Source organism: Trachypithecus francoisi, unplaced genomic scaffold (assembly GCF_009764315.1).
Source record: "Trachypithecus francoisi isolate TF-2019V2 unplaced genomic scaffold, Tfra_2.0 Lachesis_group2, whole genome shotgun sequence".
In the NCBI taxonomy this organism is placed as follows: domain Eukaryota; kingdom Metazoa; phylum Chordata; class Mammalia; order Primates; family Cercopithecidae; genus Trachypithecus; species Trachypithecus francoisi.
Window position 1 is genome coordinate 119,864,824 of NW_022681465.1, and position 27,528 is coordinate 119,892,351.

General features: G+C 50.2%; 1 protein-coding gene across 1 annotated transcript in view; it reads left to right on the forward strand.

Annotated features, from left to right (window-relative positions):
* Positions 1-20,323, forward strand: part of ERGIC1 (endoplasmic reticulum-golgi intermediate compartment 1) — a 118,908-nt gene extending 98,585 nt beyond the window's left edge. Inside the window, exons 8-10 of the mRNA XM_033180310.1 lie at positions 797-897; positions 3,546-3,668; positions 18,348-20,323. Of these exons, the coding sequence (XP_033036201.1) occupies positions 797-897; positions 3,546-3,668; positions 18,348-18,455 (332 nt within the window). The 3' untranslated portion in view covers positions 18,456-20,323. The remainder of the gene's footprint in view (positions 1-796; positions 898-3,545; positions 3,669-18,347) is intronic.
* The last annotated feature ends 7,205 nt before the right edge of the window (positions 20,324-27,528 follow it).

Here is a 27,528-nt window from a genome sequence, read left to right on the forward strand (position 1 = left end):
TTTTTAATACTGAAACATAGTTTGTTTTAAAAGTAAAACTATTCAAACAATATCAGAGGTTGTACAATGAAATGGGATCTTTCTCAAATCCTGCCTTCCTCCCCAGAAGCTAAAGCTGCCCGTGGTTCCTTGGGCATCTTTCCAGATAATTCTCATATATGTACATGGATAGAGAGTGCCTCCCCCTCCCCCAATCCATGACTTGGTTCTTTTCCCTGTTGGAGAATAGCTGCTCCTAGCACCCACTTTTTTTTTTTTTTTTTTTTTTTGAGATGGAGTCTTGCTCTGTCACCCAGGCTGGAGTGCAGTGGTGTGATCTTAGCTCACTGCAACCTCCGCCTCTCAGGTTCAGGCGATTCTCCTGCCTCAGCCTCCTGAGTAGCTGGGATTTTTAAATTTTTAGTAGAGACGGGGTTTCACCATCTTGGCCAGGCTGGTCTCGAACTCCTGACTGCAGAATATCCACCCGCCTTGGCTTCCCAAAGTACTGGGATTACAGGTGTAAGCAACCGTGCCCAGCCAACACTCACTCTTTCATGGTTGCTCTGTCGATGGACGTTTGGGTTGTTTCCAGAATTTTAATGTATACAGTGCAGGAGGAAGATCCTGATGGATAGAGTCTCCCAATTCCCGGTGTGCAAGGGGAGAAGAAGAAGAGCAGTTGGTTGGTGGTAAAACTGTGGGGAATGAGCCCCCTGTCGTGCCCAGGGGGTTTAGGATTAGGACTGAAATGGCACAGAGCTGTCAGCGGGCAGTGCCCGTCCCCCTGCTTCATTCTGCTGTGTCCTTCCCGCAGCCCTGGCCTCCCACGACTACATCCTGAAGATTGTACCCACGGTTTATGAGGACAAGAGTGGCAAGCAGCGGTACTCCTACCAGTACACGGTGGCCAACAAGGTACGCGAGCGATGGCTGGGCCGAGCTCTGTGCGGCGGCGCCCTCTGCTGACGGAGAGCAGAGACGACAGGCGGCTGCACGGACGCACTTTCTTCCGGTTCCTTTCTGGAGGCCTTTCCTGGGGGTTAGCTTGGGCCAGGCTCTGTCTCTGGGTAAAGGTGAAAGGCCTAGTCCCTGCCATGTGGCAGTCTCAGAGTCAAGGAGAACAGATCTACCAGGAGATAGGGTTTGAGAAAGAGCAGGTAGGCCCCGTCCTACAAAGGTCCTGGGGTTGCAGGGCTGTTTCTCAAACAGCCCTGCATCTGGTCCGAGTCCTTTAGACACAGACCCCAGGGTGCTCAACACACACAGACACTCCTGCTCTCAGAGCACAGGCACTTTACCCAAACTCATGAGGCTGCTGAGTCACACCAAGATGGCTATTGATTAATTTGCTGTTGATTGACAGAGGTGTCCCCAGGACCCCAACACTCAAAGTCATGGAGAAGACACCAGGCCTTAGTGGGCAGCAGAGCATGGTCAGAGTCTGCAGAGTGGGATGGCCCAGAAATTAGTAGTCTCAAGCTAAGACAGCCTTGGGCTTCCCCGGGGGCACCACATCAATGGGACATGAATACTTGAAGCCTGTTGGTTGAGATGCCCCTGCTAGACCCTGGTGGATGGGTTTTCCCCACTTACCACCGGGACTGTCCTTTTTCTTCCATTCCAAGGCTGCCCAAACCCTTTATAAGTGATACCTGTTTCGTTCAGTTAATTATAACAATAATAGGAGGCATAGCTGTCAGTCATTGAGTACTTCCTGGGGGCTAGATGTGCTAAGCTCTCTTACATCTTCTCAATCATCATGACAGCTCTGATGTTGAGACTGTTATTGAGCCCATTTTGTTGATTTGGCCATCGAGGCACTGAGAGGTGGTTGTAGAGCTATAAAGTGGCTGAGTGGGGATTAGAACAGGTTTTCCTTGAGCTCCAGAGCCTGGCTTCTTGGTCACCTCATGCCTCAGTCTAAGGAAGGGGCTGTGAGTCTGCCCACCTGCGAGCTGCTCTCTGTCCAGTGACTTAGTCCCTCTGTTCTGACTTGCCCTAAATGGATGTTCCTGGGAGCTCTGTTTCTTTTATTCACTGTTTCACAAGGGGCATCTCATTGTAACCCTCACATGCTCATAGCAACTAACAGATGAAAAAGCACAGATGCAAGCTCAGGACCACACTGCAGTTCAAATTCCAGCTCAGACATGCACTAGCTGTTGACCCGCGACATGTCACATAGCCACTGTGTGCCTCAGTTTACTCATTCATAAAATGGAGATGATACTTTATAAGATTGCTGTCACGTGAGGCAATGTTTTCAAAAATGCCTAGCCCACCAAAAAATAAAAACCTTTAGGTAAATGATACTGTTGCTATTTTTCACTCTTTTTCTCTGTCCCTCAGCTCTAGGCTGTGACTCAGACAGTCAACCTACCCCAGAAGCTCTCCTGGAGAAAGCTGATCTTCCCTTACTCAAAGCTCCTTTTCCCAGTGCTTTGGCGAGGCCGAGCAGCCAAACAGCTTGCTCAGCTTCTCTGTGGCTGCAGCCGCACTCTGCCCTGGGAGCAGGCAGCAGTGACCCAGTGGGAGGTCAGGGCTCAGTGTTACCTCTGGAGCGGCCTGGGCTCCTCAGGTTCAGCATTTGGGGTTGGAGGTACCCCAGTGGTTCAATATGGTCTCCAGTTGTTGCAGATTTTAGCACCCTGAAGTGCCTGAACTGGAGAGATCCCAGGGGTCATCGTCCCAGGCCCATCAGTGTTTAGATGGGGAAACCAAGTCCCTGAGGGAGGGAGGGGCTGGCCCAAGGACGCACTGTTAGCTCAGCCCCTTAGTAGCCTTAGTCCCTGCTGTGTGCATTCTTGGGAAGGTTGGTGGCAGGGCGGGGCCTTCTGGCTTTGCAGTTCAGTCCATTCCTCTGAAGAAGCTAGTGCACTCCCCACACGGCATTTACACTCATCACACACACACACACACGCACACACACACCGGGTCTCCTGCTTATCCATCATGTGTGGCTTAGAATGTCCCCTCCCCAGTCTCCCAGATGCCTCCTGGGAGAATGGGTCATTCGTTCATTTGTTCATGGCCCCCTCAACTCTCCATGACCCTCCATCCAACATGCGTGATGTCGCAGTGTTAGGGATATTCTTATGTCTTCCTCCTTCTGCAGACTGTGACTCCCTCTGGGGAAAGGGCTGGACTTGCTCACCTCGGGGTCCCCAGCAGCCAGCCATAGACCACCACAGTGGAGGCGTTCAGCAAACCATTGTTGAATAAATGAATGGATTTCGCATGGCCTAGGGGTTGAAGGAGGCCATAGGCCTTTACTCAGCCAACAATTACACTTTTCCTTTTACAGCTCTGCTTTCTAATGTATTTTCTGATTCTGGTGCTGCTTGCAGCTCACACGGTCAATTTCTAAACAACCAAGGGGGTCAAAAATGCCCAGCTGTGCACAGCAGAGTCCAGGGCCTCCAGGGGAAGGGATTGAGAGAGGGAGTGGGGAGTCTGGCTTTGTGGAGCAGAGAGGGAGGGAAGTCCTTTCTGGAGGGTTACTGGGGGACCCACCCACCCTGGGACACAGTTTGTACTTCTGATTCTCATATCCTCTACCCCAGGAATACGTCGCCTACAGCCACACAGGCCGCATCATCCCTGCCATCTGGTTCCGCTACGACCTCAGCCCCATCACGGTCAAGTACACAGAGAGACGGCAGCCGCTGTATAGATTCATCACCACGGTGAGTGGCCTGGGGCAGTGGGCTGGGCCCTGAGCCAGCCACCCTGCGCCTGCTCTGGGCCCCTTTCCTTGGTGCCCGTCACCTGTTCTTGCTGAAACAGGATGTAGCCTACAGGGCTAGCGGCTCTGGCTGCGCACAGGAGGCTTCGACCCGAAGGATGCTGAGAAATGTTCTCAGAAATACATCAGTATCAATGACGTTTTGTCTAGAAAGTATTTTCCAGAGGCGAATGCCCCGAAATCCATTTAATTCCTGAAGCAGATCTCCATATGGTTCCAGAAGATGTTTAGGATTGTCTCCAGTTTTTCATTGTTATGGAAATTATTCTTAGCAGAGTTTATCCTTTATGTGTAAATTTTGCACCAAAGATTTAACTCATTTTTTTTTCAGGTCTAATTTCCAGTTGTAGCTGCTGATAGGGTCAGATTTTTCTCTTTCCTTCCTCCCTGTTCTCTCTTTTTTGCCGTGGTCTTTACCACGTCCAGTTTTCTCTAGGGCAGCTTCAAGCTGATGTTAGTTTTCCTTTATGCTGATTATTTCTATCACGTCTACTGTTTCCTGGCCTCCCATTCAGAAGGTCCTTGGGGTCAGAACAGGAGGGCCAGGGTGCCCTACTTCACCCAAGAGGCCCAGGAGGCACTGAAGAAGCCAGAGTTAGCTGAGATGGACGAGACAGGGTGGCTATCCCTACTTCACAGATTTGGAAACTGAGACCTAAAGATAAATATAGCATTGGGAGGCCCTTATTTTTCTGTACTTCTTTATACTTGTAATGATGGTTCAAGATCAAAGGTCTTGGCTCTTTGATTTCCCACAATAACTAGGTCAGTATTAGTCAGGACTCTGTTACCGAAGATCCAGAACCAGACCTTGAGCTGGCCTGAGGAGTAGAAGGTCTCAGGCATGGCTGGATCCAGCCTCAAACATTGCCAGGAATAGGTCTCTGTCTTCGGATCTGCTTTCCTCTATACTGACTTCATCTTCAAGTAGAATTTACCAGTAGAAATGGCCTCTTTCTCAGTCATTCTAACCAAGTCCTAGATAGGACAGTGCTCTCACTGGCCCAGCTCAGGCCTCATGCCATCCTTGTGGCCTGGGAAATCAAATGCTCTGGTTGGCCAGGCTTAGGCCCTGTACCTGCTCTGGTGTCAGCCCCATCCAAACCACAGGGACAGACATTGTGAGGAATGAGGTTCCTCAAGAGAAAAGGCAGGGGCCAGCTACTAGAAGAGGAAAGAGTGGGTGCCAGGAGGCAGAACAGTGGGATGCTGTGACAGGGCCTCTGCCTTCTCATCTGTGTCGTAAGAACGATCATCTCTGTTCCTGCCACCTCCCAGGGCCTTGTGGGACTCAGAAGATCGTGAAAGGAGAAGCTCTTTGTAGATACGAAAGCCAAGTAGGACGGGGCACAGTGGCTCACACTTGTAGTCCCAGCACTTTGGGAGGCTGAGGCAGTAGGATCGCTTGAGGCCAGGAGTTTGAAACCAGCCTGGGCAACATTGTGAAAGCTTATCTCTAAGAATCTTCTTAAATTAGCTGGATGTAGTGGTGTATGCACCTGTAGTCCCAGCTACTTAGGAGGCTGAGGTGAGAGGATCACTTGAGCCCAGGATTTTAAGGCTACAGTGAGTCATGATCATACCACTGCACTCCAGCCTGGGCAACAGAGTGAGACCCTTTCTCTAAAAAAACAAAACAAAAACCCCCACAAAACAGACAGAGACATACAAAGGGTGTCATAAGTCTGGTGCTTACATGAGCCTCAGACAGTTTTTTGCTGTTCTCTTTGACCACATAAAAGTTAAAAACTTCTGTTCAACAAACGGCACATAACATAAAGCAAAAACGCCACACACAGCCTGGGAAGATACTGGCCACACATATGGGAAAGAGGTAGACTTCAGAATTCATATGTAAAGAACTCCTAGAAATCAGTAAGAAAAAGTTAACAACCAGGCCGGGCACGGTGGCTCAAGCCTGTAATCCCAGCACTTTGGGAGGCTGAGGTGGGCGGATCACGAGGTCAGGAGATCGAGACCATCCTGGCTAACATGGTGAAACCCTGTCTCTACTAAAAATACAAAAAACTAGCCGGGCGAGGTAGCGGGTGCCTGTAGTCCCAGCTGCTTGGGAGGCTGAGGCAGGAGAATGGCGTAAACCCGGGAGGCGGAGCTTGCAGTGAGCTGAGATCCGGCCACCGCACTCCAGCCCGGGCGACAGAGCGAGACTCCGTCTCAAAAAAAAAAAAAAGAAAGAAAAAGTTAACAACCAAAAAAAAATAGACAAGGCCAAGGACCAGCTCTTCACAGAGGAGATGATACTGGCAGTGAAAAGATGCTCAAGTTCACTAGAAATTGGAGGGATGAGATTTAAAACAAGACTCAATTCAGGCCAGACATGGTAGCTCAAACCTGTAATCCCAGCACTCTAGAAGGGTGGAAGCAGGAGGATCACTTGAGGCCAGGATTTTGAAACCAGCCTGATTACCACAGCAAGACCCCATCCCTACAAAAGAAAAGTTAAAAAGTTAGCTAGACATAGTGGTGCATGCCTGTAGTTTCAGCTACTTGGGAGGCTGGGGTGGGAGGATTGCTTGAGCGTGGGAGGTTGACACTGCATTGAGCCATGATGGTGCCACTGCACTCCAGCCTGGGCAACAAAGTGAGACCTGGTCTCAGAAAAGTGAAAAAATTAAAAGACCCAATTGAATCCTATTGGACTGACAGAAATTGAAAGCTTGGCCGGCTCACACCTGTAATTCCAGCACTTTGGGAGGCTGAGGCGGGCAGATCACCTGAGGCCAGGAATTCAAGACCAGTCTAGCCAACATGGCAAAGCACTACTAAAAATACAAAAATTAGCAGGGCATGGTGATGTGCACCTGTAATCCCAGCTATTTGGGAGGCTGAGATGGGAGATTCACCTGAACCTGGGAGGCAGAGGTTGTGATGAGCCAGGATCACTTCACTGCACTCCAGCCTGGGCAACAGAGTGAGACTCTGTCTCAAAAAAAAAAGAAGGCCAGTCATGGTGGCTCATGCCTGTAATCCCAGCACTTTGGGAGACCAAGGCGGGTGGATCATGAGGTCAGGAGATCAAGATCAACTTGGCTAACATGGTGAAACCCCGTCTCTACTAAAAATACAAAAAGTTAGCTGGGCGTGGTGGCGGGCACCTGTAGTTCCAGCTACTGGGGAGGATGAGGCAGGAGAATGGTGTGAACCCAGGAGGCGGAGCTTGTAGCGAGCCGAGATTGCGCCACTGCACTCCGGCTTGGGTGACAGAGGGAGACTCCGTCTCAAAAAAAAAAAAAAAAAAAAAAAAAAATTGAAAACCTGCTACGACAAAGGTTGGGAAGATGTGAAGCCACGGGAACCCACATGTACTACTGGTGTGCAGGGACGTGGATGTAGCTACTCTGAGGGGAGATGCACAGACCCCAGGACCCAAAAAATCAGGGGATTTGTGAGCAAATGATTTCACCCAAGACCCCACAGGATAGCACACCCCAAGTGGGTCTTGGTGCTGATTCTTACTCCAGCTCTCCTACTTCATTCCCACGATAAGCCACACACAGAGATACAAGTAGGTTCCCTGGTGCCTCCATGCAGGTCTAGACCACTCCTCAGAGGCCCTAGCACCTGTAGCATTGACTGTAACAGAGAAACCCCCTCCATCCATGCCTCACAGTAGGGTTCAGAAGGCTCTTCTCTGTCCCTGTTTCTGTTTGCTGTTGTATGGAAAGCAGCTGAGACTCTGGGCATTAAAAATCACCTGGTAATGGCCGGGCATGGCAGCTTATGCCTGTAATCCCAGCACTTTGGGAGGCTGAGGCAGAGGTATCACTTGAGGTCAGGAGTTCAAGACCAGCCTGGTCAACATCACAAAACCTCATCTCTACTGAAAATACAAAAATTAGCCAGGCATGGGGGTAGGCATTTGTAGTCCATGACTCCTTCTTCTCTTCCTGTCCTTGGCCACCAGCCTGTCCTCCATCTCTGCCCCACCCACCTCTGCTCAAGCATGGGCTGACAAAGCCCCGGGCTTGTGGGCCACACTGCTGCAGGGAACCTCCTGACATCATTAGCCTGGTGGTTCTTCCGAAGGCCCCGTGCCACCACCTTGGTTGCCATGGTAACCGTGGGGTCAGCTCTGAAGGAGCCAGCCGGCTGGCCATGCCTGGCAGATGGCGTCATTGTGGAGCTTCAAAGGCCCTTGTCACAGGGCAGCAGATGTGGGGATGACGCCAGCACCCAGACACACACATACACACACGGCACAAAGATCCCTGGGAGCCCTCGGAGGGTGGGGTGGGGCTGGGATGGAAGTGGAGGCACCTGCTGTGGCTTCTCTTTCTCTCTTTTTAAAATCAAACACTTGCGTGCAAAGCCCCTAAACAGCAAATGGGGGCCTCTGCAAATAGCTCCTTAGAGGGGCTGGAGACGAAGAGGGGCTTAGGTCAGGATGTCGTCATGTGGCGGCTGCGGGGCTGGGAGGCAGCTGTGGGTGGGCTGGAGGGAGGGAGGGTAGAGGCAGGTGGGGCCTCCCAGATGCATTGCCAAGTGTTAAGTACCTGGCTGCTTCCGGGTTGCCCCCCCGCCCAGGGTCTCACTGTCCCAAAAGGGCTTGTGTATCCCCAGCCTAAACAGTTTTTCCTCCTGGAAGTCTCTAGCCAGGCTTCCTGGAGCTCCTCTCTCTCGGCACGTGGGGCACCTTGCTCAGAGTGATGTTCTGTGCTCTATCAGAACATTCCAGTGCTAAGGGAGTAAACAGATCATGTTTGACGACATGCAAGTAATCCCCTCCAAAGTGCTCCCCTCCCACACAACACATTTGTCCCCTGCCACTTGCTGAAGCTCCCTTTTTGAGATTGAGATTGCCTTCAAGTGGTTTGTGGTGACAGACTGGATGGCTTCAGAGGTGTCAGATCTCTTTCCTTGCGTGGTTGATTTTATTTTGGAGGAACAGCCAGAAGTCACAAAGCGCCAGTTGGGCCAGTATGGCCGGGATGGTTTTTGCCCACCAAGAAGTACCGGATGGCGATGACACCCTCCTGTTGTGTGCTACTCAAAACCTATCATTCTTGAAGATTTGTGCAGCTCACTTAACTCGAGTGGTGCTCAGGGCCCTTGGCCAGGGCTTAACTTGGGTATGAGGGAGAGTTGCTACAGGGAGCCCCACCCACAGATGTTCCTCTCTGCTGCCCTCCTTCATGCTTTCTAACCAGGGGACTAATCCCCCAGACTTTAGATTGCCCTGCCTGGTTGCCAGGCCTGATGATGACCTCCGGGTCTGACTTACCTGTGTCCCCAGCATCCAGTGAAGGGCCTGGCCTGGACACAGGTGCTCAAAAATGTGTAAGGGGCAGCTGCCTAAAGAAGTGATCATATTTTCAGCTGGGCGCAGTGGCTCACACCTGTAATTCCAGCACTTTGGGAGGCCAAGGTGGGCAGATCGCCTGAGGCTAGGAGTTCAAGACCAGCCGGGCCAACATGGCGAAACCTCGTCTCTACTAAAAATACAAACAATTAGCCAGGTGTGGTGGTGCATGCCTGTAGTCCCAGCTACTGTGGAGGCTGAGGCAGGAGAATCACTTATACCCGGGAGGTGGAGGCTGCAGTGAGCCAAGATCATGCCACTGCACTCCAGCCTTGTCTCAAAAAAGAAAAAAAAAAAAGAGATCATATTTTCCCTAGCCAGACAGGATGAGGGGAAAAAGTGATCATATAGCTACCCCTATTAGGTAATTACATAGTTACCTCCTTTAGCCCTCCCAGCAACCCCTCAAGGTAGATGATTTTGTTCCTGTTTTATAAATGGATTAAACTGAGGCTCAGAGAGGTGAAAAAACTCATCCAAAAACACACAGCCAGCAAATGGCAAGACTCAAACGTGACCCCAGTGCCTGCCTCTGCAACATCCCCTACCCCCAGCACTGTCTCGGGAGCCTCTGTCTTCCAAAACAAGGGCTGTCAGGGGTGTTGCAGCAACAGAGCCCCCAGAAGTCATAGAACTCCCGGTAAGACAGACACCAGGACCATTTGATACAGTGACTTTCATCCTGGGAATCAGGAAGAAATATTAGAGCAGGAAACAAAGTTTTATTTTATTGTGAATATGCATGGTGAAATCACAGCTTCACATATACAAACCATTAAAAAAGCCATCGTCCATCTGAGGCAGATTGGCTGATAGTTTGCAAGTTTTCCTGCCCATATCTGATACCTTTTGTTCATCTGTTTAGGCTTCTGCAAACATTTGCCAGAAACTAAGGCAGCAAGGGCTGGGGCAGGAAAGAGGGCGGTGGGCATTAAGAAGAATTGACAAGGCCGGGCGCGGTGCCTCACGCCTGAAATCCCAGCACTTTGGAAGGCCGAGGCCGGTGGATCATGAGGTCAGGAGTTCAAGACCAACCTAACTAACATGGTGAAACCCCGTCTCTACTAAAAATACAAAAATTAGCCAGGCATGGTGGTGTGCACGTGTAATCCCAGCTACCTGGGAGGCTGAGGCAGGAGAATCGCTTGAACCAGGGAGACAGAGGTTGCAGTGAGCCGAGATTGTGCCATTGCACTCCAGCGTGGGTGACAGAGCAAGACTCCATCTCAAAAAAAAAAAACAAGAAGAAGAATTGACAAGAGACAAACTTCAAACTGAGAAGGTTCTACCCACTGAGATGATGTGAGTTAGAAAAATGATCGTCTTGGCCCTGGAGTGGCAGGATAGCCTTCAGAGCTCCCATATGCAGCCTCGGTTCTCTCCTCTCTGCCCCCACTACCCTGCTCAGAGTTCCCTCGGGGTCTCCCTTCCTTGGACCATGAGCTCCGACAAAGCCAGGTTTAGTCATCGCTGATCTCTAGATCCAGTGCATCACTGTGGGAATAAATAGGTGTCAAACAGTGAGCAAATAGAAGGAGAGTTGTACGCCTTGGTACACCCCCCACCAAGACGATCTGTTCTCCAAGGGACAGAACAGAACCCATATTAGGAGCTTGGTGATTCAGGTCTGGAAATGTGCAAAACACTTCAGTTCAGATCCTTCCGTGGTATTCTGAGCTGAACTAGATCTTCAAGAAGGTTGTGTTCCAGAGACAGATTGCTCCAAACTGGGTGTGCACACAGACAGGGGCCTCCTGGCGCACGCGCTCCCAGAGCAGGTTCGGAGGCGGAAGAGGAACATGAGACCGAGTGGGCTCCATTTTGCACACCAGGCTGGTTTTTATAGATGCACAGCTTCTTACTTCACAGCCCTTGCTGACGGGGATCCCTTACGTCAGGAAATTTGGTACGTAAACCTTAACAGAATTGAGAAGACAGATTCCCTGCATGGGAGCTATCTGTACGTGAAGAGAGGGGCTAGGAAGAGTCTTCCGGCTGGGAATGAGGCAAGGTGGGCTAAGAGAAAAAGCAGGCCCTTGGCAGCCTCCCAAACCTGGCTTCTAGTGATCCTTGCTTACTCGGTAGCCTTGTGACCGTAGACAAGTCATTCCCTCTCTGACCTTCTGTGTCCTTGTCTGAAATGAGGGTCACCTAGCAGTGGCAAGGATTGAATGAGAAAAGAGGAGAAGGTGCCATCTCAGACCCAGCACATAATAGATGCTCAACCAAAGTGAATTCTTTCGAGGTGGGGTGGGTGGGTATTTTGCAGCCCATAGGAATTGTGAAAATGTCAGGGGGAGGCCTCTACTCTCCCGAGGCCCCCAGAGCTTTGGAAGGCCTGATACCACACCCTCTCCTCCCCCATTCCCAGCCTTTCCAGGGCCCAGTCAACCACTTCCCTTCCAGGACTACACCCCCAACTTCTGCCTCCTCCACGACTTTGGTGTTCTCATCCCCGGCTCCAGCCTGTCTGCCGCTGCTGGAGCCTGATGAGACTCCAATTCATTATTTATTTCCTCATGCCGCGCCTCCTCCACACGCTTTTAAAGCAGTGCTGAGTGAACAAGGAAAGTGACTGAACAGTTCCTGGGCACTTAGGGTGCAGCAGGCAGCTGGACAGTGTCATCCCAGTCCCTGCAGTGGGCCCCATTCTACAGATGGGGGAAGCTGAGGCTCAGAGAGGTGAACTGGCTTTCCCGGCCAGGGCCACAGAGCTGGGATTGGACCCCAGGAGTGTCTACTCCAAAGCCCACAATCTCACCTCCCACGGCGGTGTGTGTGGTGCCTCTCCATTGCACGCTGTGGGAGAGTAATGGGGAGGGGGGTACTAATGCACTGGGAAGGCGTTTGTGCTGGTGGAAAAACAGGCGTTTAGCTCCCCCTCCAGTGTGCCTAACACATCCTTCCCCTAAGGAATTAAGAACCATAATGAAAATGTAAGGGAAACACACACGCACCTCTTTTAAAGGTAGACAGGCTGACTTCATTCTAGTCACAGTGGGAGGCCAAGAAGCTGACGGGGCCCCTGGGAGGAAGTTGCTGGTGGGCACAGAGGGGCATTATCGGGTAACGTCTGATGAATGCCGCTTCCTGCACTGCCCTCAGACTCACTGGGGCCCAGGTATTGAACTGTCCTTGTTTCTGTTTCTGGAGCTGTGGCTGCTGCCCAGAGCAGTGGTGCGTGCACTGGCCGAGGTGGCCCTTCCTGGCTCAGCGGCCCTGCTTCCTCATCCGCCACAGGGAAGACCCCGCCCCAGGTTCTCCCCAAGCCTTGAGGCCTGGTTGGGAGATACAAGAGCATGGCAGCGGCAAGGGACCAAGCCACTCTCAGTCAATGCCACCACAGTCCTAGGGGGTGAGGATTAGTCTTCCCTTTTTTTTTTTTGAGACGGAGTTTCACTCTTATTGCCCAGGCTGGAGTGCAGTGGCGTGATCTCGGCTCACTGCAACCTCCACCTCCCGAGTTCAAGCCTCCTGAGTAGCTAGGATTACAGGCACCTGCCTGCATACTCGGCTAATTTTTGTAGTTTTAGTAGAGACGGTTTCACCATGTTGACCAGGCTGGTCTCAAACTCCCGACCTCAGGTGATCCACCCGCCTCGGCCTCCCAAAGTGCTGGGGTTACAGACACGAGCCACCATGGCCGGCCAGTCTTCCCATTTTTAAAAGCCACAAAACAGGCACCGGGAGCTAGGGTGGCACAAGAGCACATGGATGGAGGGGTCCAAGCCAGTTCTGCCAGCCTCCAAAGCCCAGGCCCTCCATGGCATCGCTTTCCAGGTGCAGGGTCTCCAGGCGCAGCAACTTAGTGGAGAGGGGCACCTCCTGCCTGCCCCATCTGGGGTCTCCCCCTCCAGGCCCACCTTTTCATCAGCACTGCCTTCCCCACGCCCCCAACTGACTCCCCTGAGCAAGCCACCTTTGCCCCTGCCTTGGGTGTGGAACTCTGTGCCTTTCCTGAGCAGGTCATTCGTTCCCTCACTCTGGAACCCACCCATCCGCTCCTCATTCTTTCACTCACTTCTTTACTTATTCAACAACCGCGTCTTGTGCACCGCCCATGTGGTCAGTTATGTCTGCTATCTTCTCTCATTGGGCATTCAGGAAAATGAGAGTTTTCCCAATAGACTTGAGGTGCTGAGATTTAGGGAGCTCCCTCACTGGCCAAGGGTGGAACCCACTTCTGGCCTAAGGTGCTGTGCCCCGCAGGGACGTTCTTCATCACAAACACATCTTGGCACTCACCTGAGGACACCCTGTCTGGGCCTCAGCTACCCGATCTGTTGAATGGGTTGCTGGGTAACTTCAGAGGGCCCTTGGAGTGTGTGGGCCCCCGGCAGCCACAGAGAGTCTGCCCGTGGTGCCTGGGACACTCTTGCTGTCCTGTTCTTATATGACTCATCCTGCCCTCTGCTAAAAGTGCTAGAGAGAGAACGGAAGTTGAGACCCAAAGGTGTGCTCTGGGGAATAAGTAATATTTTACTGATGTTTCTGGTTGAGTGGGTCTCAGGTTTAGAAAATTCCAGATCTTAACCACAAGGTTAGAGCCTTCCAGTGAACTGAAAGATAAGATCTGGTTTCGTTTACTGAACGTCTAAGTGCTAGGTGCTCCAGATGTGTTTTCAGCAGAGCAGCAGGGCTTTTCCCGCTTTATTTTTGTTTTTATTTATGTATTTATTTATTTTGGCAACAGTCTTGCTCTGTCACCTCGGCTGGAGTGCAGTGGCTGAATCTCGACTCACTGCAACCTCCACTTCCCAGGTTCAAGCAATTCTCATGCATCAGCCTCCCGAGTAGCTGGGATTACAGGCGCCTGCCACCATGCCCAGCTAATTTTTGTGTTTTTAGTAGAAACAGGTTTCACCATGTGACCAGGCTGGTCGCAATCTCCTGAGTTCACGTGATCCTCCTACCTTGGCCTCCCAAAGTGCTGGGATTGCAGGCATGAGCCACTGCACCCGGCTGGCTTTCCTGTTTTATAGGTGAAGAAACTGAGGCCCATAAAGGCTGTCTCATGGCTAGAATTAGCAAGTGATGCCACGATGCAGCCTGCAAAGGCTGGGTGCTCTCTGCTGCCATGGCAGGAAAGCCGGGTGGACTCCCCAGCCCTCACCTCGTGCCACCCTCACCATGTCCAACAGGGAGGTACGCACCTCCCAGCCCCAGCTTTGCCCTGGGCTCCCCTGGAGAGGCCTCGTTTCTCTGTGTGAACAACAGGCTGTGGGAACTAAGTATCAGGACTGCAATTTGCTTTATTTTCATTTTAATTCATTAGTGTTCCTCCCAGGCCCCGTCCCCACAGCCCAGGGACATGCCAATCACCGTCTTCCCTCCTGCCAGTGGCACCCCTGCCCTCCCCTCTGTGAGTTCCTGAGATCCCGCCAGCATCTCCTCCAGCTTCAGAATATCTGCTGTTGGATCCCATTGTTCCCACATCATCCCAGGAATCCTCAATGGCAAAGCCTGTCATCTTGCTGCCACCCATGTAGGGCCTGAATTCCAAGGCAGATACACCACCTGGCAGAGCCTCATGGCTGCATCTCCCCATGTTCCAGTAGGCATGGTGACCTTCTAAGACAGGGACAGCCATGACCAGCCACTTCCCTGAGCGAGTTCAGGTGTGGAAATGCCCTGGCGCTGGACATTTCTGAATCTTTGCATATGTCAGAATCCAGGAAGTGCCATTCCTGGGAGTGCCAGAACCCCCTCCTGTGACTACGTCACCTCATGCCAGTCACCTCCTACTGACTGCCAGTGTGTTGGGGAGGCCTGAGGGATGAGAGATAAAATAATGAAAGCAGGGCTGTGGCAATGTGGGCCTGGCCGCTAGAGTTCTCTCAGCATTTTTTGTTTGTTTGTTTTAAGTCACGGAACCAGGCATGGTGGCTGACACCTGTAATCCCAGCACTTTGGGAGGCCGAGGCGGGCAGATCAGTTGAAGTCAGGGATTCGAGACTATCCTGGCCAACATGGTGAAACCCCATCTCTACTAAAAATGCAAAAATTAGCTGGGCATGGTGATGGGCGCCTGTAATCCCAGCTACTTGGGAGGCTGAGGCAGGAGTATCTCTTGAACTCAGGAGCAGAGGTTACAGTGAGCCAAGATCACCTCCAATCTGGGCGGCAAGAGTGAGACTCCATCTCAAAAAGAAAAAAGACATGATCTTGCTCTGTCACCTAGGCTGGAGTGCAGTGGTGCAGTCATAGCTCACTGCAGGCTTGACCTGGGCTCAAATGATCCTCAGGCCTCACCCTCCAGAGTAGCTGGGACCACAGCCACCACACCTGGCCAATTTTTTTTTTTATTTTTTGTAGAGATGGGGATCTCACTGTTTTGCCTAGGCTGGGCTCAAGCTCCTGGACTCAAGCCATCCTTCCATCTCCCGAAGTGCTGAGATGACGGGCATGAGCCACTGTGCCGGCTGAGTTCTCTCAGCTTTGAGGGAAGCCCCCGGAATGTGACAGGATTTCCCCTCCCCTCACCTCCTCAAGTGAACAGTGACCAGCCCCTTCAACAGATGCGGGGTGATGGGGGCACACTGACCAGTATCAGTAGATACTCAGAGGGAGTCTGCCTCAGGGTTCCCCCTTAGCCTTCAGGCTTGCAGTCACTCACCCTGTGACTGAGCCAGTTGCATAGCAGTTTCCATGCCCCAGGGCCTCAGTTTCCCCTCAGGCGATGTGCTTTCCTGTGTACCTCAATATACACACTGTCTCCCTCTGGTCTGGGCCAGCCCCATGAAAGGAAAGTTGAGACTGGGTGCCAGGTGTCTGTGAGTCATAAGCATTCGGGTTCCAAATTGTGTGTAGATGAATACAGATGTGTTTTGTGTGTGTGTGTGTGTGTGTGGTTATTTTTTAGTTTTTGCTTCATTGCTCGTAAGTCACATTTTCCTATCTTCTGATCCAAGCTCTAAAAGCGTTTTGTGGTATAAAATCTCCCATCATCTGATCCACTCTACCGAAATAAACCAGCTCCCCTGCCGTCATCTTCCCTGAAAAGTACCCCTGCGTCATGCTCTAAGGCCGGCAGGGAGGGGCCTTGCCCACTTAAAACACTTCACCATAATCCCCCCAGCGCCCCCCAGTCCTCTCCACTCCCTAGGGGGCCGCTCCAGTTTCCTGGGCTGTTATTACTGGAGGACCAGCTGCTTCCTGCCACCCATCCATACAGACCTGGTCTGTCCGTCCTGGGCCTCACAGTCCTCTGCTTAGCTCATCTCATGGAAATATCATTTTAAAAAATAAACACTGGTTTGATTCGCACTTCCCTCTCGCCTTTGCTGTGTCTCCTGGCCTCCCACCACTGGGCACCAGTTCATCTATTAAGGTGTTCTTGGCTCCCAGAGTTCCCCAGAGGTTGCAGGTCAGTGGCTGGCCGTCCACCTGTGGTGCCTCTGGGGCCGCTAATGGCCTCTGGGGCCACACAACTGTTTATTTCTTCTGAGTCCTGTGGTCATTTAAATGCCCCTTAAATGTGGCATGGGGGGAAGAGCGAGTGCCCCATGTACTGTGTGACCTCGGACAAGTTATTTCCCTCTCTGTACCCCATGGGTACTCAGTGAAGAGCCATCTCCCTCATGGGCTGTAGGACTCCTGCTCCTCCGAGACCTATGGCTGCTGCTAGGATAGGAGGTGTTGGTTCTTATGAATGACATAAAGTAGATGCTCAAGAGGAAAATATGTTTAAAATTTTCTTGCAAGGCCTGGAGCAGTGGTTCATGCCTGTAATCTCAGCACTTTGGGGGGCTGAGATAGGTGGATCACTTGAGCCCAGGAGTTGGAGACCAGCCTGGGCAACATAGCGAGACCTCACCTCTACAAATTAAAAATTTTAAAAATTGGCATGGTGGCACCACCTGTAATCCTGGCTACCCCGGAGGCTGAAGCAGGAGAATCACTTGAGCCTGGGAGCTGGGGTCTGCGGTGAGCTGTGATCACATATTACACTGCAGCCTGGGTGACAGAGTGAGATCCTGTCCCTACAAAGCAATAAGTTTCCTTGCAAACCTTCTATGAACTTCATTTGTCTTCCATCATCCATGCTTTGATTCTCTGAAGTCATCAGAAAGCAGTTTGTAGGCCATAACATTTTGAGTAAAACATAACGTTAGTTCGATTAGTCCCAAATGGTGTCCTGACCACTGCAAAGCTTTGTGATTCAATTAGGTGGGTGTTTTGCGCCTGAGAAGCAGCAGGGTGTCACATTAAGAGCACAGACTCCAAAGTTTTGAACCCCTATTCAGCCACTTGCTGTGGCATTGGACGAGGGATTCAGGGGCTCTGTGCCTCAGTTTCCCTGGCTGTGAAATAGGTCTAAGAATAGTACCTACCGCCTAGGGTTGAGATGGGGATTCACTGGGAAGGTAAGTATTGTGTATTTTCTGGTGGTTAGTAGATTATGATGTGGCAGGCAGTTATGAAGCACAGATGTGACAGGTGACATTCATTATCTCCCTGCTACCGCCGTTCTCAACCAGCGGCAATTTTGACCTCTGGGGACATTTGGCAATGTTTGGAGACATTGTGGTTGTCACAGCATGGGAGAGGGGGGATGACCGGCATCTCCTGAGTAGAGGCCAGGGATGCTAAAATCCTTCACTGCAAAGGACAGTTCCTGTGGCAAAAAATTCTCTGGCCCCAAATGTCAATGGTGCCATTAGAAACCTTGCCCTAATAGAAGCTTTCTGGTAGCACCAAAGGCCTCTCTCTCCTTTGTAGCACTTGCCTATGTTATAATTTTGCGTTTATTCATATGATAATTTGCTTACTACCCATCAAATCCCAGGACGCCACTTCTTGGCTGTGTGACCTTGGGCCCCTGGGACTGCCTTTCAGAACCTCCATTTCCTTCATCTGCAGATGGGATTGTAAATATGTGATAAATCCAGAGTTGAGGTTAAGACCCCAGGCTCCAGGGTTAAGACGTACCTGTGTTCAAGTTGCATCTGCTACTTACGTGGTGAACTTAGGCAAGTTACCTAATAAACCTCAGTTTCCTCCCCTGTGAAATGGGTCTAATAATTGCCTTCCTCATTCAGAGGGTGAATATGGGAATTAAAGGAGCTCATAATGGTAATAATTATTTTATTATTATTAAATCCACCATCCAATAACTGGTTTCCTTTGAGCCCTAAGTATGTTCCAGACTCTTGGTGACTATGTAGTGGGCATTATGGGCTTAACGGGGCAATGTCTGCCTTGCAGAGCCCATCATCTCATGGTGTGGGAGGGGTCTGGCCTGGTGCATCCTCCAGCACTGACCTCTGACACTCCCACCCCACCCCTGCCCTCTTGCAGATCTGTGCCATCATTGGCGGGACCTTCACTGTCGCTGGCATTCTGGACTCATGCATCTTCACAGCCTCCGAGGCCTGGAAGAAGATCCAACTGGGCAAGATGCATTGACGCCGCACCCAGCCTCACAGCCGAGGACCCTGGGCATCGCCAGCCTTGCCTCCAGCACCCTGTCTCCTTTGGCCCTCAATCTGGCCCCAAATCTGGCTGTGTCCCAAAGTGTGTGTGGGAGGTGGGGAGAAAGTAGAGGATGGCTCCATGTTTCGCAGCTACCTCTTTTCCCCGTGTTTTATTTTAGACAAATTACACTGCCTGAAGTTGCAGTTCCCCTTTCCCTGGGGAGCCCCAAGAGTAGAGTCAGGCAAGGGGTGGCGAGTCCAGGGATCTTGGGGACCCCTCCTAGGAGAGCTGCAGTCTCTTCCCTCTTAGAGGAATATCCCAGAACGCATATCGATCAGCTCTCAGCCAGGCTTCGACAATCTCGCGGCCCCCGCAGTGTGGACACACTAATGATTTGGTTTCTCCCCTGGGCAGCACCAGACCTGGGCTGTCAGCTTTGGGACCAGGCTGCCCAAAGGTACTCCTTTATACACCCGGCACCTTCCACGAAAGATGGTACTTCCCAAGCAAACCCCTACAATTTGTCACTATAGATGGAACCCTGACTTCTGCCCCATCCCTTCCTGCCCAACCTAGAGCCCAGGCCTCAAGCCTTTACCCCCACCCCGTCTTGTTCTTCCAAGACGCAGATGCCCAGTTGCTCAGCAGCAGCGGTTGAGACTTGAATCTGCCCACCAGTCACAAGGCGGGTCACAGATTCCTCTTCCTCTCTTCTCCTTGTTCCTCTGAACCCCCCACCAATGTGCCTCAGCCTGTGTGCTGTGTGGCAACAGCATTTCTTGGTGAAGGGGCTGGTTCCCACTGCCAAGACCTCCCACCACTCTGCTGGGATCTGCAGTGGTAGGGAGTGGGGGTTGTGTGAAGGGGAAGTCATCTTTTCAGATCCAGATAGACGTGGTTTGTGCACTTATGTCCAGATGGGAAGCATCCTTCCTGCGACCCTAAAATCATCGTGCAGCCTCTCTCAGACGGACGCCATCATTCCCAAGGCCTTAGGTGGAGGAACAAAGGAGGCCAGCCCTGTCCTGTCCGTGGACCTCTACCTTCTGGACTCCCTGTGGGTGCAGAGCACTTGGGTCTCTCTACAACCCAGTCTTGGCCCGCTTGCCCCTGTGCTCCATCAGCTGGTCACATGCCAACACGTGCCCAGCCCCTGGGGCAGCTCCAGGGTGCCCCACCTGCTCCTGAGGTGGGTCCCTACCCTGCTGCTCCTCTTCATCCTTTCCCTTTTGTCCTGAAAGGGAGGAGCAATGGTCCAGGCTTAATTCCACCCAGGGAATTTTAGCTATGCCCTCATATCCCAGGGAGAGAGCCACATGCCTGTTTTCCATTTATAGCAAGATTGTTTGCATACTTTTGTAATGAAGGGGAGTGTCCAGTGGAAGGATTTTTAAAATTATCTTATGGATAGCTCAAGTCTCTGCCATTTGTAATTTTTGGCTCTAAGCTCCAATTGGAGAAGCTTTTCCTTGTGCATATGAGTTGACTGATGTTGTGAGTGTAAATGCATTTGGCTATTTCTGGTATCTGTGGCCACTTGGATGGATTTCTTTTTTTACATTCTGTTCCTCAGTTACAGAAAGGAGTCCCTTTGGTGTGTGAATATGTGTGCCTGTAGAGGGTGGGGCAGGGTGGGGTGGGGATGGAAATGTGTGGCATGCACATGAGTTGAAATTCTACTTTTATGCATTTTTTTGGAAAAAAAAAAAAAACTCGGAGGACATAGGGGATGTCAGTTTCCTATGGAAGAGACACCTCTGACCTGTTATTCTTATAATCAAAGTCTCAAGGGAAAAAAATATTTTAGTTCTTTCCCCACTCACTGGGTTCAACTAGATTAAAAGGCTGATTTTCAGAAATATTATGGTGTGATTCTTTCTACCTTGATTGGGGCTGGGTAACCCAGAGGCCGGAATCACAGCCAGAATGGAATTCACTTCTAGAGGAGAGAAGATAGAAGAGTTGAAACGGAGATCTGTGAGGATGATCAGAAAGTCAAACACCCTCTGGCCGGGCACGGTGGCTCACGCCTGTAATCCCACACTTTGGGAGGCCGAGGCGGGTGGATCACCTGAGGTCAGGAGTTCGAAACCAGCCTGGCCAACATGGTGAAACCCCATTTCTACTAAAAATACAAAAATTAGCTGGGCGTGGTGGCAGGCACCTGTAATCCCAGCTACTGGGGAGGCTGAGGCAAGGAGAATCGCTTGAACCTGGGAGGTGGAGGTTGCAGTGAGCTGAGATCGCACCATTGCACTCCAGCCTGGGGAACAGAGCGAGACACCATCTCAAAAAGAAAAAAAAAAAGAAAGAAAAGAAGAAAGAAAGTCAAGCCCCTTAGATGAAGCCCTCCCTTTATTAAGCCCTCCAGAATGTTCTTGGGTCTACCACCTTCTAGCTGTGCAGCCTCAGTCCAGGTCCTTAACCTCTCAGTGCCTCAGATTTGTTGGGTGAAAACGAGGATAGTAATAAAACTACCACATAGGGCTATTTCAGAAATAGAATCTCTAGTATGTGCACAGAAATATCAGAATGAGATTGTCTATGTAGAAGAGTGTTTATTGCTGGTACACAGTAAGTTTTCAAAAGTAGTGATTGTACCATTACGAACATTCCCAAATAGGATATAGTCTTCTTGAGAACAAGACTAACATTCTTCTTTAGAGCTCTGAGCTAAGGGCTCCATAAATGAAAGGGATTCGTAAATTCTTGATTTCAAAGGACCTGGCACTCCTTCTTCAACCCTAAGCTCAGCAGTGAGAGATCATCATCAGCTATGAGCAATGGACTTCCATGGATCTTTCCCATCTTGCTGCCCAGTCCTACGAGACTTTCATTGGAACAGCACTAACGTGGATAAACACACCAGAGATGAATGTGAGAGGAAATCAGTCTGCGAGAAACTCTTCACTAACTCTCCCCATGCTCTCGCTCTTACATACTGATACTTGAGTTATGTGTGTTCCCAAACCTGTTCATACCAGTTGTGCTTTTATACTGGTAGGATGTGATTTGGGGAACTATTAGTTAAACCAATGAACTGTGAGAAATGAACCTAGTGAAACTAAGTTGAATGCTTTAGAGAGACTTGATTAAGGTGAGTTGTTACCCCTCCTCCCTCAAAATGTCACTGAATTAGAAGTGAACAAGACTACTGTAAAAGATTTGGGAGTCCGGGCGTGGTGGTTCACCCCTATAATCCCAGGACTTTGAGAGGCTGAGGTGAGAGAGCTGCTTGAGCCCAGGAGTTTGAGACCAGCCTGGGCAACATGATGAAACCCTATCTCTAAAAAAATACAAAAAGTAGTGGGCGTGGTGGCACACGCCTGTAGTCCCAGCTACCCGGGAGGCTGCGGTGGGGGAAGCGGGGGAGTGGTGGAGGCTGCAGTGAACCAAGATCTAACCATCGCACTCCAGCCTGGGTGACAGAGTGAGACTCTGTCTCAAAAAAGAAAGGGAGGGAGGGAGGGAGGGAGAGGGAAGGGGGCTGTGGAGAGGGAGAGAGACAGAGAAAGGAACAACTGAAGCTTTCTGGTTGGTTTATGTAGGGAAAGTGAAGGTGAACACTGATACAGGCTTCTCAGTGGTAAAGCCTTAGCCCAGGGTCACTGTCGAATGTGTTTTACGTTGGCATACAACATTTAAGGGATGGATGCCATTTTTTTTATTTCTCCTTTCAACGAACTTTTCCAATTGTCTAACCAGATGTGGATTACAGGGGTTTCACATAAAAGGATTTCTAAATCAGGATTACAGAGCAAAACCCTACAGGGGTGTGTGATAGGCTGGGAGCTGTCGTGGTCCAGGCAGAAATGGCTTCCGTGGGAAGGTGTTGCAGAAGAGGTGTCTCTGGAGATGTGCTTCATGAGGAGAGCAGCTGAAGTGCTGCAGCCAACACTGGCTGGGGTGGGTGAAACCTGGGAAGAGGGGGTGAAACCTGGGAAGAAATGGGGTGTGGCACTAGGGTTCATAAATAGTAGCTGTGGTTAGTCTTTTTTGTTTGTTTGTTTGTTTTTTGAGATGGAGTCTCGCTCTTGTCACCCAGGCTGGAGTGCAATGGCGCGATACCGGTTCACTGCAACATCCGCCTCCCAGATTCAAGCAGTTCTCCTGCCTCAGCCTCCTGAATAGCTAGGATTACAGGCGCCTGCCACCACGCCCAGCTCATTTTTGTATTTTTAGGAGAAACGAGGTTTTGCCATGTTGGTCAGGCTGGTCTTGAACTCCTGACTTCAGGTGATCCGCCCACCTCAGCCTCCCAAGGTGCTGGGATTACAGGCATGAGCCATGTCACCCAGCCTGTGGTTATTTTTTGTTACTATATGTTAAAAATAATTTTTAAATTCTTGCCAGAAACAATGTGGCAGGCCACTGGAGGTCTGAATCCCTTCTTAAGAAACTGGTGTTTGTTTGTTTGTTTGTTTGTTTGTTTTTGAGACGGTGTCTTGCTCTGTCGCCCAGGCTGGAGTGCGGTGGTGCGATCTCGGCTCATTGCAAGCTCCGCCTCCCGGATTCACGCCATTCTCCTGCCTCAGCCTCCCAAGTAGCTGGGACTACAGGCGCCCGCCACCACACCTGGCTATTTTTTTTTTTTTTTGAGAGGGAGTCTCGCTCTGTCGCCCAGGCTGGAGTGCAATGGCCGGATCTTAGCTCACTGCAAGCTCTGCCTCCCGGGTTTATGCCGTTCTCCTGCCTCAGCCTCCCGAGTAGCTGGGACTACAGGCGCCCGCCACCTCGCCCAGCTAGTTTTTTTTTTTTTTTTTTTTTGTATTTTTAGTAGAGACGGGGTTCACCATGTTAGCCAGGATGGTCTTGATCTCATGACCTCGTGATCCGCCCGTCTCGGCCTCCCAAAGTGCTGGGATTATAGGCTTGAGCCACCACGCCCAGCCTCAGCTAATTTTTTTGTATTTTTAGTAGAAACAGGGTTTCACCGTGTTAGCCAGGATGGTCTCGATCTCCTGACCTCGTGATCCGCCCGTCTCGGCCTCCCAAAGTGCTGGGATTACAGGCATGAGCCACCACGCCCGGCAGAAACCGGTCATTTATTCCAGAAGGTTCATTAGCTGCTGCCGCAGTTAGATGCAGTAGTCCAGGAACGTGAGTGGGGATGTGTGTGGACAAGAACACTCACTGGAGACCCTTTTTTCTTGCCCCAGCAGTTGTTTCCTGTCAGTTATGGAGTGATGAGGTCATTCACTTCATTCTGGCCAGTCATTGATATGATTTGGCATTCTCTGCATGCCAGGCAAGAGTGACTGCTCTTCAGGCCAGATCTTCCTTCGAGATGGATGTTATCTCCTTTTTAGGAAGGAGGAAACAGAGAGACCTGGTAACTTGGCGTGGCCACACAGTGAGTCACGCAGTCAGTAAAGATGGAATTCATACCCAGGTCTGCCTGACTCTGGGATTATGAAGAATTACATGGTTCCACCTCAGTCCCAAGGTCATCTTTGCTGTGCCAAAAGGGAAAACTGGAAATAGGGGTGGTCAGAGCAGGAGGTGCTTTTTTTTGGTTTTGTTTTTCCTGCAGAAAAAATTAAATTAAACATTTGCAGGGATAGCGTTCTTCACAATTTTTTAAATCTTCAAAATGTAATTTTAATTACACAAATAACACAGGCTTATAAGCCCACTGGAGGAAAATCATAAAATACTAAAAAAAGTAAAAGGGGAAAAACGAAAGTCACCCATAATCCCACTAATCAGAGATGATCTTTTTTTATTATTATTATACTTTAAGTTCTAGGGTACATGTGCACAACGTGTAGGTTTGTTACATATGTATCCATGTGCCATGTTGGTGTGCTGCACCCATTAACTCGTTATTTACATTAGGTATATCTCCTAATGCTGTCCCTCCCCATCGTCCTCCCCACAATAGGACCCGGTGTGTGATGTTCCCCTTCCTGTGTCCAAGTGACCTCATTGTTCAATTCCCACCTATGAGTGAGAACATGCGGTGTTTGGTTTCAGAGATGATCATTTAATGATGACATTTTAGTGATGCCTTTTGATAAGCAAAATGGTATCATACTGTTCATATTACTATGTAGCTTAGCCCTCTCTTAACAGACATCCTTCTAGGTTAACAAATATGGATCGCATTATTATCTTTATGGGCTGCAAGATAAATAATAACAATATTGAGCATCTAATGGTAGATTATGTCCATCCTTTATTCCCATCTCACTCAGAGCCTCAGTTTTCTCACCTGTAAAAGGGACAATTCATACCGTTAACAGACTGAAATGAGGTAATGCTTGTAAACCTGTTAGCACAATGCCTGACAGTAAATGCTCAGCCCATTAAGAAGAGCTATTATTATTCATCTAATAAATAAATAAATAAATTCCGACATTTATTAAGTTCTTCCTCTGTACCAGGTATTATGCTAAGGGTTCATTTAATCCTGACACCAGGCTGGATTACAGGTGGCACTTTGGGAGGCTGAGGCAGGTGGATTGCTTGAGGTCATGAGTTCAAGACCAGCCTAACCAACATGGTGAAACCCTGTCTTTACTAAAAATACAAAAATTAGCCGGGTGTGGTGGTATGCGCCTGTTGTCCCAGCTACTCAGGAGGCTGAGGCAGGAGAATCACTTGAACCTGGGAGGTGGAGGTTGCAGTGAGCAGAGATTGCACCACTGCACTCCAGCCTGAGCGACAGAGTGAGACTCTATCTCAAAAAAAAAAAAAAAAAAAAAAAAAAAGGCCGGGCACGGTGGCTCACGCCTGTAATCCCAGCACTTTGGGAAGCCAAGGTGGGCAGATCACGAGGTCAGGAGATTGAGACTATCCTGGCTAACACGATGAAACCTCGTCTCTACTAAAAAATTAGCTGGGCGTGGTGGTGGGCACCTGTAGTCCCAGCTACTGGGGAGGCTGAGGCAGGAGAATGGCGTGAACCCAGGAGGGGGAGTTTGCAGTGAGCCGAGATCGCACTACTGCACTCCAGCCTGGATGACAGAGTTAGACTCCATCTCAAAAAAAAAAAAAAAAAAAAAAAATCCTGACACCAAACCAATGAGGTAAGTACTTCATTATTCCCATTTTCTCAGATGGGAATAAAGTGAGTGACCAAAAGGCTGAATATCTTCTCCAAAGCCAAAGAGCCAGGAAATGGCAGAGATCCAATGGCCCAGGCGATTTGGGTGCCAGTGCTCAAGCACCTCCCCATGCAGCCACTGCCTCTGAGAAATAAAAGTACTCACCAGACACTTCCTCTGTGCTAGGCGCTTGAGTTCCTGTGCATGTTTCCGGGAGTGGGTGTGAGACAAGACAGCCAGTCCCACTACATCATGTAGTTAGAATGACAGCCTCCAGCTCTTGTCATCCAGGATGTCATTGTGCCTGTTTTAATTTTACTGAACCACACAGCATGTTAAAAACAAAACAAAACAAAACAAAAATTCTTCCCTACCCTGCTTGATCATGGATACTCCTTGATGATCTTGGGTTCACAAGATCTGTCTTCACATGGCTTTCCTTTACCAGTGAGGCTCTGAACTTCTTGGGAGCACTCCTTCCCAGATCTCTTTAATCAAGCCTTGTACCTGGTCCATGTGGGTACCAAATAAATTGATGAGCAAATGAATGAATGTATGAGTAAATAAGTAGCTGAATGACAATAAATGGATATGTAATAGAGAAGTGAGTGAATAAACAGAACCAGTGAGTAAGTGAAGGAATGAATGAATGAACTTGGGGCAGGGCATGGGTTTGACTAACACCTAAGGACTGTTCTGAGGAGAACCTCTGACCTTTTCTGTGTGTGCACCGTCAGGCCAGCGTCTGCTCCTGGGTTGCTGATGGGAAATGACTTCCTTTCTTAGGACTGCCAAACGAAGAGGCACTTGGGTCCAGTCTGATTCTACAACCCCACTCTTCCAAACAGGGCTAAACAACTAGGGGGGAGTTTTGCAGAGCCAGGTGTTTGATTCACAACAATCCTCAAGCATTAGCGCACCTCAAAATCTTGGGGGGTAGGGATGAGGGAAGAATGCTTGCTTTAAATTCAGATGTGTCCCATCCTACCACTGTCTGGTTTTGTGGGACGGTGGTGGAGCCTGAAAATCTGTAATTTGAACAGGCTTCTCCGTGATTCTGAAGAAGCCGCTCTATAGATGGCATTTGGAGAGCCTCATGATGTTTAAAACATGGGACAGGCGGGGCACAGTGACTAAAGCCTGTAATCTTATCACTTTGGGAGGCTGAGGCAGGAGGATCACTTGAACCCAGGAGTCCAAGACCAGCCTGGGCAACATAGTGAAACTCCATCTCTGCAAAAAATAAAAATAAAAAAATTAGCCAAGCTGGGCACAGTGGCTCACACCTGTAATCCCTGCACTTTGGGAGGCTGAGGCGGGCGGATCACAAGGTCAGGAGATCGAGACCATCTGGCTAACATGGTGAAACCCCGTATCTACTAAAAATACAAAAACTTAGCCGGGTGTGGTGGCGGGCACCTGTAGTCCCATCTGCTGGGGAGGCTGAGGCAGGAGAATGGCGTGAACCCAGGAGGCAGAGCTTTCAGTGAGCCGAGATCACGCCACTGCACTCCAGCCTGGGCGACAGAGTGAGACGCTGTCTCAAAAAAAAAATAAAAAATTAGCCAAGCGTGGTGGCGTACATCTGTAGTCCTAGCTACTTGGGAGGCTGAGGCAGGAGGATTGCTTGAGCCCGGGAGGCTGAGGCTGCAGTGTTTTGCACCGCTGCACCCCAGCCTGAGCGACAGAGTGAAACCCTATCTCAAAATACAAAATAAAAATTAAATAAAACACCAGACAATATATACGCCTAGACGACCTCTGTAGCCTCCTGTGCGGAGAAAAACGGGGGCAAAGAGAGTTTGCGGTAGGTGACACACTACTGACAGGTGTGCCTATTAAAAGAACACCAGTAAGCCTCTACTGCAGGCCCTACACAAGTAGGCCCTTGTCCTCACTGGCATCGCGCTCCCGGTGACCCTAGGAACGAGACACTGCGATCCCACCCCAAGCCGCATGGGGCGCTATTCTGCTTCGCTCTTACGGAAATGGGGCTTCGATGTCTTTCTGCGCTT